The sequence below is a fragment of the Cyprinodon variegatus genome, unplaced genomic scaffold (genome assembly GCF_000732505.1).
Source record: "Cyprinodon variegatus isolate N-32 unplaced genomic scaffold, C_variegatus-1.0 Scaffold1480, whole genome shotgun sequence".
Taxonomy (NCBI): Eukaryota; Metazoa; Chordata; class Actinopteri; order Cyprinodontiformes; family Cyprinodontidae; genus Cyprinodon; species Cyprinodon variegatus.
In genome coordinates this window covers 104,578-118,232 of record NW_015151933.1, presented here as the reverse complement: position 1 = coordinate 118,232, position 13,655 = coordinate 104,578, and the positions used below count along the sequence as shown (strand labels likewise).

General features: G+C 39.4%; 1 protein-coding gene across 1 annotated transcript in view; it reads right to left on the bottom strand.

The window, feature by feature from the left end:
- Window positions 1–3,435: 3,435 nt before the first annotated feature.
- pafah1b1 (platelet activating factor acetylhydrolase 1b regulatory subunit 1) overlaps window positions 3,436–13,655 on the bottom strand; it is a 33,535-nt gene continuing 23,315 nt past the window's right edge. Inside the window, exons 6-11 of the mRNA XM_015403316.1 lie at window positions 8,193–8,361; window positions 5,850–5,952; window positions 5,503–5,731; window positions 4,207–4,308; window positions 3,943–4,099; window positions 3,436–3,858 (exon numbers count right to left, since the gene is read on the bottom strand). Coding sequence (XP_015258802.1) covers window positions 3,785–3,858; window positions 3,943–4,099; window positions 4,207–4,308; window positions 5,503–5,731; window positions 5,850–5,952; window positions 8,193–8,361 — 834 coding nt within the window. The 3' untranslated portion in view covers window positions 3,436–3,784. The remainder of the gene's footprint in view (window positions 3,859–3,942; window positions 4,100–4,206; window positions 4,309–5,502; window positions 5,732–5,849; window positions 5,953–8,192; window positions 8,362–13,655) is intronic.

Here is a 13,655-nt window from a genome sequence, read left to right as displayed (position 1 = left end):
AGTCAGAATTCTGACTTTTTTCTCAGAATTCTGGCTTTAATCTCCACATTCTGAGATTAAAGTAAGAATTATGCGATTAAAGTCAGAATTCTGAATTTTTTCTCAGAAGTCTGACTTTAATGTCAGAATTTTGACTTTTTTCTTCTATCATACTGAAATAAAATAAAAAAAAATCAGTTAACTTTTTTTGTTTTTTCAGTGGCCCTAATCCTCTTCCGTACAAATACATGGCATTCTTTCCAAATAATTCCCATAATTTTGTGTTGGTCCTAAACAGATTAAGGTTTCCGCTGCAATATGTGGAAGATTCAAAAGAGTGTAAATATATTGCAAGGCTCTGTATTAATGTTAGATTTATATATTCTTTGACTTCTTTTCGTTAAATTTGCATTATCTTCATTTGACCAACCCTAAATTAAAAAAGGTTATAATGTATAAGATCTCATAACAAATTTCTGTAAAAGACAAACACTCCTTTATAACTTTTTATGAAATTGTAATATTTATTTTGATATTTCGGATACTCCAAATCATAAGTCAACAGTTTATCTCCCCATTTTCACACATCTTAACATTTTATTAGCATCCATTGTGCAGGTAAGAATAAAATGAGCTCTTAAATGTATCTTTTCTCCTGTAATAAAGATCAGAGGTAACTTAGAGCAGCATTCTTCAACTGTTTGGCGTCTATAATCATTCTTATGGGTTTTCAACATCTCACACAGTTTAAATTCAAGACTTTCTAGGCCATTATTGAACTTAATTTAACCTACTTTTGTTTTCATATCATTAGCATTCAGCTAATAGCTTTGAGTCATTTTAATTCATGATCTACACTTCATTCTTGCTTTTAATTGATGATCAAATTTACTCAATAAAATCTTTAGTTTGCCTCCAGGGAAGGCAGGTCTTAAAGCTGCAAAGCTGGTGAATCTACCATCACACGTTTTCCTCCTTTGAAACCTTTTCTTACAATTAGAGCTACAGATTTTTATTTATTCAAAGGGTCATTGAATAAAAGATTACATTCGTTTTCTCTGAGAATTTCTTAACATTTATTCCAGGGATACAAGAATAGGAACCAACTTCACTATTTAGAAAGTCCAGTTAAATTCCTTTTCTAAAAACAATGATTAAAGAGCTCCACATGATCAGATCTTCATGTCTTTTCATTAACTCATTTTTACCTTGAACACACCTCAATTATCAACCCCCACCCCCCCCAAAAAAAAAAAAAAAAGCAGGACACGAGGGGAAGTTTTCCATTTTTATTATATTGCAAACAATGACATCCAGGTATATTGTTAACAGTTTGCTGTGTGAAGAGTGAGACCATAGTGGCAAAAAAAAAAAACAAGAGCTCTCCTCTAAGGAGCTTATTGTGCAGTCTGAAGCCCTCAGATGTGTTTCGGCAGGCAGCTCACAGAGGACAAAGAGACTGGATGCTGGTGGAAAAGACGCACAGGATTTTAAATCCTCATCATGGGTCCCTTCTCACCAGCAAATGCAGCACAGGGATTGCTTGGGACCTGCAGATGGCAAAACTAGATTTTCTTTTACGTTTACGCTAAAAAAAGCAGCAGCTGTTTTCGAAGTTCTTTTCCTACTGATAGAAGCAAACATCATCCAGACCTCTAAAGACCAACTTCCTTGAATAAAAAACAAGGAAGGGAGACACATTTTCCAGCTTTTAAGGGAAGGTCTGGGATATTATAGCATGATCTTGAGGAGAGGTCCTATTTTCAAAGGGCCAGGACAAGAATGAGGCTAATTTTTTCTCAGGTTGACCAGATAGTACAGAACAAAATTGTACATTTTTGGCTTTAGGTCGACAACTTAACACAATGGCCAATTGGAACAACAGACCTCAACTGTTTTTATTCTTCACAAACATTTAAAAGAAAATGGCTTAGAGGGGGGACAAATAATTAGGATTTTCCAAGAGAGCATCAAGGGTAAAATTCCCTGAAAGAGACATTTGCCTCCTAAGTCTGCCACAATCCAGCTGCATACAAGGGGGGAAAAAAGTAAAAAAAAAAAGAAAAAGCATCACACACAACAAACCAGCCTCTCTACAAACCAAACAACAGAGCTGTCTGAACCCAACAAGCTGGTCATTTTTAAAAAGTAGCGGTTTGGAAAATGTGCCAAAAAAAAGGGGAAAATCAGCACACTTCATCAAGTTACTATATGGATCAATCATTTGGTCTGTGAAGCATCTGTTCAGACAGCTCTGCCTCCGGATGCAGGTTTCGCATGCTGCGGCGCTACATGGACAGGTCACATAAGGCTCACATCGGCCACTTCAGCGAGGACTCGGCAAGAGATCAACACATCCAGCACACAGACAGAGAGGGAAACTCGCCAAAAGTAGCAGGAAGTTCAGAGCGGCGGCTCGATTATTAGGAGAGGAACAGAGATGGAATGGACAGGTTTACCAAAAACTAGAGTTATGCTTGTTTCAAAGTCTTTAATCTTCCATTGTCATGAAACATCTTAAGAGGACAGAGTTGGGGAAGAAGATTTCAGAGTTGTTTTATTATCCAACAGTAAGAGGAATGGTTGCTCTTTCAGTCTGTGAAGGTTTAAGGAAAGAAAGGTCTTAGGGGATTTATCTGCAGAGCTCTTTCACGTCTCATTGCTCTGCCAAAGAAAACAAAGCAAACATGTCTGCCAAACTCATATGATCAAGCTAAATTTCCCCATGAATTTGAGATTTCATATCAAACTCTCATATAAGAAACAGGGGGCTAAGCTATTCATCAGTCTTTATGTCTTTGTTTATCTCTAGATTTGTGTCGGTTTTGCGTTTATATCCTCTAGTGGCATCATGGGGCAGCTGAGCACCTTTACATACTTTTCCTGCATCGCACCGACCGACTCCGCTGAGTGGTTTAAAAAACAAAAAAGGAAGAGAATTATTAAACTCAGCTCAAAACAGGCAACAAAGGCGAGCAAACCCTCATCCTCAAGGTGTTACCTTTGAGCTCAAGTGCTGCACTGAGCCAAAATACTCAAAAGCTTTGCTCAGCAACTAAAGAAGCCACAGATTATTAATATTAATCCCAGCAGCAATTTATGTGGTCCACCTAAGAGAGTAAAAAGCTGTTAGAGCCCCCAGGTCCAAGGACAGTATGAAACAAACGCGTATATTTATATATATAATATATATATATATATACACACAGCTGTTAAAATTTGACCTAGCGCCACATGAAGAGAAATTGTATGCACTTGAGAAGAGATGCTATAAAGCTACAGATTAGGTCAACAACGCCCCCACAGACATCTCATTGCCTCATTTCTCAAAGCCAGCTAGGCACCAACAGACTACAACTGTAAAGGAGATGAAAAACAGAAGAAAAAAAAATAGACAAAATAAATCTTACACAAAGACACTGTCATCTCTTAAATTATCGCTTTTTAGTGCCCTACTTTTTATTGTTGTTTTATTTTAAACACCATCTGCCTTCAGCTGGTCGGGAGGGCTGCAGGAACAAACGCTCAGCCCTGTGTTAAAACCTATGGTACTTCTAGACAACGTTATGTAAATTTACAGTATACAATTTTGGATTACCATGCAAGAATACTTTTTTTTTGTGTAACATTTATTAGCTCGATCTACATCCAGGAATAATTTACACGGAAGGACAAAAAGTTATCGGACCAGAGAGCGCTAAGTGTAGATGACCAGTGCAGCCGGAGGGAGGTGAAGATGTGCGGGCGGGGGGTTTGGGGGTAGGGGGATTGGGGAGGGGTGTGGTCCAGTCCTCCCAGGTCCAAATCAACGACACTCCCAGACTTTTACTGTTTGATCTACGCTGCCAGTGACCACGAAGGGAGCAGCCTTGTGGAAATCTGGAAAACAAAAAGTAACAACATTCATGATGCACACAAACAATTTAAAGGTTTAAAGGTTCGTCTGACTAGAGGGCAGCTTACCCAGAGAGGTAACAAAGTGTTCGTGGGCACTCAGGGTCTTCATGCAGCGCTTGTTCTTGTAGTCCCAGATCCTTAAGGTCTTATCATCAGCACAGCTCACAATAAACTTGCCTCCGGGATGGAAGAGGATGCCGCGCACCCAGTTATCATGTCCAACCTGAGAGACGGAAAATGCTGATGTCACTCCAGATGGAAAACAATGCACTTTGTGAAGAAAATCTGTTTACCAATGGGCATTATACAGTTACGAAAGAGGATCCTTACCAGTGTCATAAGGCACATCCCAGTGCTTACATCCCACATCTTTATGGTTTTGTCCCTGGAGCCAGACAGCAGGAATGGCCCGGGCTTCCCACTCTTCTTGGACTATGAAAAACCGAAATGAAAGAAGAAAACAAAAAAACATCACATCTGGTTTGTTATTCTGACTGAAAGGAAGCTTTTTCCAAGAAATACATTGTTTAAGAAAACAAACTGAACCTATTGAGCAGCATCAAATACGCTGACAGTGGAGGGAAAAGAGCATGGTGAAGCATGGCGATGGTAGCATGATGCTGAGGGGTAGGTTTTCCTTTGAACCTGATGTAAGAATGGTTCAATTTAATCCCAGACTTAAAGCTAATAGAAAATCTGCGGCTAATACTTTGCTGTTTATTGTCGCCCTCTCTCCAGTCATATTGAGCCAAGTTGCATAGAGGAAAATGCAATTTCTGCATCTTTTGAAACACAGACAGACCCCAAAAGAAGAGCAGCTGGTACTTTGAAGTTAAAAGTGTTTCTAAAAAAAAGAAAAAAAACACCAGGCTGAATAATACAATAATAAGACCAAATCTAGAAGCGCCTTTGTTCACCATAAAAAAGGCTTTTAGTGTTGGGTCTATCTACAATCAGATCTATCGCTCCATTTCCCCTGATGTGTTACAAGAAAAAAACATTTTAAAACATCTTCAATGTAAGAGAGCACATGTTAGTCTGGAACAACTGCTGCAAGCTAAGTCCTATTTAAATCTATCAAGGTTACAAATTGGACACAGCGCAGATCACAAGACATGATGGGGAGTCTGATCTGTCTGCAGGCCATGTGGTTCCCTCAACCCGTTTGTCCTTAGTCTTCATTTCCAGCTGCTGCTTCATGCTATTAGCATCAGTGGTGACGCTATATAAGATCTGATGACATGGCAGAATTGCAGGGGAAGAACGCTGATTGAAGGTGATTGTACGACTCTCAATCATGAGTTTACCTCTTAGATGTGCTTTAACTGAAGGAGCTATCAGCTATGCTTTGGGAGATGATTGGAGCACATGGTTGGATAAAGATTGCTTGATATCTCCGCCTATTTATCACTGAATGATTATTGGCTTATCTGGTTAACGCATTTTGCAAATGTGTTACTAGCAGCACAAATTTAAAGCCAACGAATCTCACACTGGCCTCTTTGTCTCCTCTTCCACCGCCTGACGAGTATTTACGCCATTAAATGCAATGTGAGCAGATCTCAGACATTCTGTCCCGTCCAGCTGAGGACAGGTTCATTTTCAACGACGGCGACCTGCTCTAACCTCGGAGCCTGTGGCGTCTAGGATGGTGGGATTTGCGCTCTCTGGAGCCCATGAGATGCACTCCACCACGTGTTCGTGCTCCCGCAGCTCGGCCTTGCATTCTTTGTTGGCCACGACCCACACACGGACGGTCTGGTCGTTGGAGCAGCTGGCGATCAGCGTGCCGTCCTGGTTGGGGCGCACCATACGAACCCACTCCCTGTGGCCCGTAAAGGTCTTCACACAGTAGCTATTGGAGAGGAAATTATTCACATTAGAACATCAAAATGGATCCTGAAGACTAAAAACTCGACCTGGAACCAAAGTAAAGGTGTTTGTGGATTAAAGATTGATGTTTTTTTTCATACCCAGTTGCCACCTCCCACATTTTAATGGTTTTGTCCCTCGAGGCAGAAACAATGTGATCTCCGTTGGGCATGATGGCTACAGATGAAACATTGTGGTCATGGCCTATAAAAAAAGAAGAAAAAAAAATATTATAATTTCTTGGTAAGAAACGAAAGCTTTTAAGCATGTAAAACATTAGCTAAAAAATATTTTCTTCAGCTTCATCTTCAATAGTGAAAAAGAAATTGGGGTGGTTGTAATTGGCCAATTAAATGATTGGCCAGGCAGTCAATTTGCGGGGTTGGATTTTTTTTTTGTCCTGGGAGAATAAGAGATGCCTAATTAACTAGACACTGGGACATGTTTAAGCTGCTAAACTGATGAGGAAGACAGTAAGTATGTCCTCAAAGGCCAGCTCAAACGTGTGCGTATGTCCATGTGCTCACACATGCCATGAGACTGAGATAACAAAGGGGCAGCTCTGAAAAACTGCAACGTGGTGCTGAAGAGGATAATTACACTGCTGTCCAAATAAGCACTAATCTACTTCAAAGGTTGGCCTTTTTTTTCTTTTTTTTTTTAAATGGTAGTTTTTAAGGAATAAATCCACCCAGAATGCTAAGATACTATTGCTATTTAACTATTTTAAGATAAAATACATGTATATGTATTTTATCTTAAAATGTATATGTAATATATGTAAATTAGTTGTGGTATCATAGTAAAGTGGGCCACACCTTCCTTTATCATGTTAACCTGCAGCTGGCTTGCGCAAAATATGGGATTTGCAATCCCACCATAACATCAGGAAATGTTTAATTCATTAATATTCACACGTGTTCTTCACAGGCCATTTTATTAATGGGCAAAGTGATTCCTATGCAAACTACGCTGCAGCTATTAGGATGTTTAACAGCTGAAGTGTGCTCAAGGATCCATTTAAAGTAGTAATTTCATAGTGTGTGGAGTCGGATCAGGGGAGATTAGTCTTCAAAAAAAATCTAAACTGCTTTAGTAGCAGCATTATTGTGGATCCTCATATGTGGAAGTGTAAACATATTTTTATAAAACAGTATTGGCAATACATAGTTTTTCCACCAAGGGTGCCAGGGAGAGCAGGGCATCACTAGAGCTATGAAAAACACATTTTTTGTCACATTCGTTGTTTTTTTACTAAAAAATGTATGTTATAGCATCTTTTTTATTGTATTTTTTTTTAAACCAGGACTTCACCACCATGTTATCCTTTTGATGATTTGCTATTTGCATGACTGCAAAACATGTCTCTGTAAGGCACAGAGATATCCCTCATTTCCTGTGTTTTCAAAAAGCAAACCAGCAAAGATACATACTAATATTTCCTATATAAAATAATCATGCTGACAATTTTGTCTCACTTTGGCTTGCAGCATTTTCCAACAGACATCCTGAGGAAAGGTGGGTTGGTGTGAGATTCGCCAAATTGCAGTTTGCACTGCTTTTAACCATGGATATCTGTGAAATTTAAAGACAGGCATTATTCACTGACTAGATAGATGTGTCCTGTCAGTGTATAATGCCCGTCTTTAGATGGTCAGTTGTGTCGTGGAAGTTATTATAAATATTGGAAAACCTGATGATTAGCTGGAAATGGAATGAAGCTACAAAGCTAATTCTTTAAACTGGAACCTCAGAGAATATTCGAGAGGAACTTTACATTTGAGTAGGTACACACATGCAAAAAGATGCAATCAATAGTGTGTATTACGTGGTAGTGTCCTACATTGTAGGGAGATGGAAGCAGCACTCAGTGCTGTGAATTGGGGGGTTGGCTTTCCCCAAACCTTTGATGTAAAGAGCTTGTAGCTATTTAGACTTTGTTTTGCAAGGCCAAAAAATAAAAAAACAACAGAGGTTGGTGGTTATTCTCCAGGGCACCTCATTTTTGAGGGATTTTCTGAGCCCTTCCCAGTACAAGGAGACAGTAGCTCGCTGGAGGAACAACATATGTCAGTCCAGTCTGGGAAATCTCCTTGACATCCCTGATAAGTAGCTGGAGAACATCAGAGAAAGGGTTGTCTTTTGCCCCTGCAACCCAATCTCAGATAATAGGAAGGTAATGGATGGAGGGAGGAAAATCAAAGCTGATCAGCAGAACGGCAGGTATCAATCTAATAAAAAGGTAAATACAGTGGTTTGGAGGCTCAACACAGCTTTGGGTGGAGTCTGTCGATAATGTCATCTTTATTTGAAGTGACAACAAACAGCATTTGTTCCACCTAAACACCATGTATGTACAAGTCAAACAACATCAAGTCAGCAGTGACCTGGAAACCATATCGATGTGTGCAGTGAGACCTGAAAACACTCCTTTATCCACTCACCATGCATGGTCCTGATGCACTCAAAGCCTTGGAAGTCCCACAGTTTGATGGTCATATCTGCAGAGCAGGATGCCAGCAGCTTGCCAGTCTGGTCAAACGAGATGTCCTGCACTGAATCTGTGTGGCCTTTCAGTGTGCGTTCGAAGTCTCCTGTCTCATAGTCCCACACCTGAGCACACAGTTTAGAAACTCTCATTCAATTTCACAAACACTGACCACAATCACAACTTGTCTGACAGCCTCTAGTGCACCGTAGTTCACCAGTACAGAGAGGTTTAAATGGGAATAAATCATTTATTTTACCCATGTTTTGGGCAAAAAAAAAAAAGTGCTTGCTTTTACTAAAGAGGGCCAAATAAAAAAAAAGCAGACAGTTTTTGTAACCAGCACGGCCAACTGGAGTGGAGACAGAATATGGTGTGAACAGTTGTAAGCCTGGGATAGCTGTTGATTCTCTGGCTTTGTGCAGACAGACTGTTTGTCGCAGAAGGATAAACCTTCCTCGGGTCCCTCTCTTGGGGGTGAGGGGGATTTTGGGCAGACGGTGACAAGAGATGCACCCCCCCCTCTTCCTTCATGGCTCTAAAGGAAACTACAGATGGCCAGAAGGTGCAAAGTGCAGAGGGGGAATATGTGTGTTTAGAGCACATTAATTATTCACCACCAGCTTCTGAACTACTAAAGCTCTGCTGGTAAAGCAAATGTCCTAAATAACATATTTAGAGAGCGTAAAAAGTTTTTATCTTTAACATAAATAACGGTTATAAGATAATTTTCTAGGGAACTTAAACAAGGTTTATTCCCCGCCTTTAAGAACACCTGATGAATCTAAACACACATTCAATTGGCCTTCATTACTTTTTTTTTTCCCCTACTGAAAATTAAAACTAATTTCAAGCTGGAAGATGAGGCTTAAAAATAAAATCTACAGCTTCTTTAACACAAAACCTGGTTTATCGTTTTTTTTCCCCCCTGCCTAATCAATTAACATAAACAAATGTCAGAAATGCTATCAAAAATGTCTTATTTCCATCACCTAAGCTAAAGATATATTTCTATGACCTGACCCTACTTTAAACTGCTCTACAACTTCAGGCGTGTTCCTTGGTTTTTAGTATTTATACTGAGAACAGTGGTATCAAATGACACTCTTCAGATTTTAAAACTCTTAAACAATATGACCAAATCATAATTTTGCATCCATCATACGGCAGTGGAACAACACAACATGGCCATATTGTTTATGATGGAGCAAGCGAAAATATCTGCGGTGTGGAGGTTCTTCTCATTATGGAAACAGACAAAGTACAAAAACATTTAAGTGGTATGAATATTTTTATGAATATTTTTAGAAGCCGCTTTAAGATGTAAATGACCAACATTGCTATCTTGGCTGCACATTGGTAATGGTGTGAGTTCAGGGGATTTTCCTGCTTAATTATAGTAAGTTAATAAAAAACATGATATTTATGCTTTGATATTTGCAGCTCTGCGTATTAATTGGTATCGGTCCAGATATAAAGAAGTAAAGCTAGATCGGTGACAATTGACTTGATACTCGATATAGGGGCCGATCTATTCATTTTAACTCTATGTTATGCTCTGCCATCATACGGCAGTGCAACAACACAACACGGCCATATTGTTTATGATGGAGCGAGCGAAAATATCTGCGGTGTGGAGGTTCTTCTCATTATGGAAACACACAAAGTACAAAAACATTTAAGTGGTATGAATATTTTTATGAATATTTTTAAGATGTAAATGACCAACATTGCTATCTTGGCTGTACATTGGTAATGGTGTGAGCTCAGGGGATTTTCCTGCTTAATAATAGTAAGTTGATAAAAAAACATAATATTCATGCATTTATATTTGCAGCTCTGCCCATTACCTGCCGAGGTTACAGATCCCTTTAATTCTTGCTCTCAGAAAAGAGCATTTTTAACAGATAGTTTTTAGCCCAAAAGGCTTTTTCTAAGTGAGCAGCGCAAGTTCAGCCTGTGCCTCAAAATGTAATCGAGCTCTAAAGCAGAAAAGTGGGACAACAGTCAGGTGACAGATGAGCAGAGAAGCGGGGCTGAATTTATAATTATGAATCCTGTGGGATGTTCAGCTGAAGGTGGCTAGTCATGGTGGGAGGGTTAATGGTTTAAGTGGAAGGTAAATGAGACAAGATGCTGAGAGGAACAGCTGAAAACAGATCACTGTACCAAAACATGGATGGAAGGATCCCTGCTGTTTTGGGTGTAGCCTAGAAGGAAACATACAAGTGTCTATTATGGTCTCATAAATAATACATGCAAAACAAACAGCTCAGCTGAGCATTGAGGTTGTGCAGAGAAGCTGCAGCAATGGCTGCCTAGAGGCAAGTTGAAGGATTTATATATAGAATCTAGATGAAACAGAGAGATACCATGGATTCAGGGCGTATGTTAAAGAGAGTTAGAGCAGGGGAGAAAGGGTTGAAGGGAATGTAGTGCATGGATAAACAAAAGAAGAAACTAGCAACTTTAACTAAGTGGCTAAAATGTTTTTATGTTTGCTTTAACATCAGCTTCAGTGGAGAAATGGGATAAGAATTATTCTAAAATCACATGCAAAATAATGAGTTTAGAAACCTGCTCTACTGGAAACATCAACCTTAAAACATGAGCTGGGAAAGGAAGGCATATAAACAAGTCCTCCTGTTTAAATGTGTTGCATCCTTTAGAAGGAACATGAACAGAAGTACTGCCATGAGAAAATAAATTCAATGTTCGTAGGCATTTTTCCATTATCTTAGAAATATATAGTTCCTCTAACAATTTACCACATAAACCACAAGTTTACAACAAAGACTTGTTGAGAAACACGACGCTAAGCCCCGAGTACAGAGCCCAGCAGTTCCCCTGTGACTTTTACGTGTCAGGTGAACTATTGTTTTGCAAGTTTTGTCAACATTCCATTGATTGGAAGTGCAAAAATACATATATAAAACGGAAAAAAAGGAATTTTCAAAAATTAAAACGGAAAAAAAGGAATTTTCAAAAATTAAAACGGAAAAAAACGGAATTTGGCAAAAAATAAAATAAAACGGATTTTATAGGGCCCTAACTATGTTATGCTTTGCCATCATACGGCAGCGCAACAACACAACACGGCCATATTGTTTATGATGGAGCGAGTGAAAATATCTGCAGTGTGGAGGTTTTTTCACGCACTGTCAGCCTACTAACCCAATGGCTATGTGCAATATTTGTGGGAGAAATGTTACGAGGGGCAGTGTTAAATCTTTAAACTATAATACCACCACTTTAATGAAACACCTTCAGAAATTTCATGACAAGGAACATGCTGAGATTACCAGACTGGGTAAACAAGAAGGAAGCAGCGGGAAGCAGCTAACTTTGATGGAAGCAAAGGAATGAGGTGAAATTTTGTGCACAGTTGTTAAATAAACGAGTCATAACATTTATATTGGGGTTGCTTCCTATTTTTGTTTTAAAGAAAAGGGAAGTCAAATCATATATATTTTATCACACAAAACCATTTTTTAGGTAATATTTTGGTGCTGTTTTTGGTAACGATATCGGCCGAAATCAAACTTCAAATATCAGTATCGTATCGGAGGTGAAAAAAGTGGATAGGTGCATCCCTAATTAGTGGTGACAGATGGAACGCTTTTAACCCATCGAATTAGAGCAGAAAACTGTTGGAGTAAAATATAAAAAAATTTTTAAAAATCTTCTCCAGGAGGTTTTTATTTTTACTTCCAGCTCAAATGGAAATGCCATTGTTATGCAGTGAAACCAAATGGTTTTAAATGAAAATCACCATAACTGAAGAAAATAACCATTTAATATGATTGTGACATCAATGAGAAGATTTATAACAACCTGAAAGAGCATTTTGTCTTTACACAGTCCTGATCCCCCATTAGCTGGGAAACTATTCTTTGTTTCTTCAGAGTTCTTAGCAAAGGAAGATGTCTATTATTAGAAATGTCCTGATCCAATCCCAAGAAACAAGGCTTTCTAAAATGATTGGCAGCCATGATCACAGTTGACATCCCATAACTGCGATTTCTCTATTGGCTGTAAAAAGATGCCACCCTGTTTTTAGGGAGCATGATTCTTCCTGTCAATAGAAAGATTGGCTGCTCCACTGTCTTTTCTGTCATGTGACCTGCTAAAGGTTCATACAGCTTTTCCTGTGCATTTGAACTCAGCAACTGAACATATTATATTTTAAGAACTTCAGAGCAAATAGCTCAGTTTATGAAGAGCTGTTTCAGCTGTTCTGACGCTCAAGATCAACTAAAGCTCAGTGAAATATGACAGAATTAGCCTAGTCCATTAGGGACTAAAGCTGTAGGATTGAGCGACAGGTTTTCAGAACATCAGCTTTCAAACCTGAGATATCAAATGATAAAGTCACTAAAGGAAAAAGATTTCCAAAGACTAATTTTGAATGATACTGTGAAAATAATAGGGGTTTAAATAATAATCGTTTTGTATCGATGCATCAATCCAACAGCCGACGATCTGATGCATCGATACGTCCGCAAGAGTATCGATTCATGTATTTTTTTTCCCCTCCGGTCTATTTTTATCCACTTGCCCCTGGACGTAATTCTCCCTCCAATGCTGCGGTGGCACTAAACCTATTTTGCCCATTTACCTCGCTTCCTGGTTATACTCTTACAGCAGTTTGTTGCCGTGAGCTTGACACAGACATTTTTGATTTATGCTCAATATTGAAGCGTGGTCGTGCTACACACTGTGGGTCTAAATATGGCCGAGTTGGTGAGTAAGTGGGGGCGAGTTTAGTCCGATGATGGAAGGACATGAGGGCCAAAAAGAGCGGAGATCCAGGTGGAAAAAGGGGCCCAGCATTCTTGCGCACCTCGCTCTTCTATCAGGTCAAACTTCACGAGTTGTTTTCCGCAATTTCGGTCATAAAAACAAAACAAGCCAGCCTCCTGTCTGCGGCACTGTCTGCGGTCAGCTACAATTTGGTAGAGGTGCAGCTGAGCGTCTGTGGAGGGGGCGGGGACGTCTGGAGCCGAAGTATTTTGATGCAAAGCCTTTCAGAATCTATAACGCAGGGGTATTATGACTTGAGGTTTTAACAGGAATAGGTGGAATAGGTGGAGTGCAACTTTTCTACTTCTGTCATTTGCGGTTGTCATTTGCGGTTGTTTCGCAAATAAAATGCATAACGATATTACAGCTTTTATTGATTTATTTCAAATTTGAAACATAGTCTAGCCTGTAAGGTAAAAAAAAAAGAAGAACCAATTAATCGAATCGAATCGTGGTGTATTCTTGAGTATCGAAAATCGTTGGGTCAGGAAATCGATACTGAATCGAATCGCCATGATGGGTGTGATTTACACCCCTAGTTCCATGTGTGGTTCCCCAGTGGTTCCATGTGTGGTTCCCCAGTGGTTCCATGGGGGGTTCCCCAGTGGTTCCATGG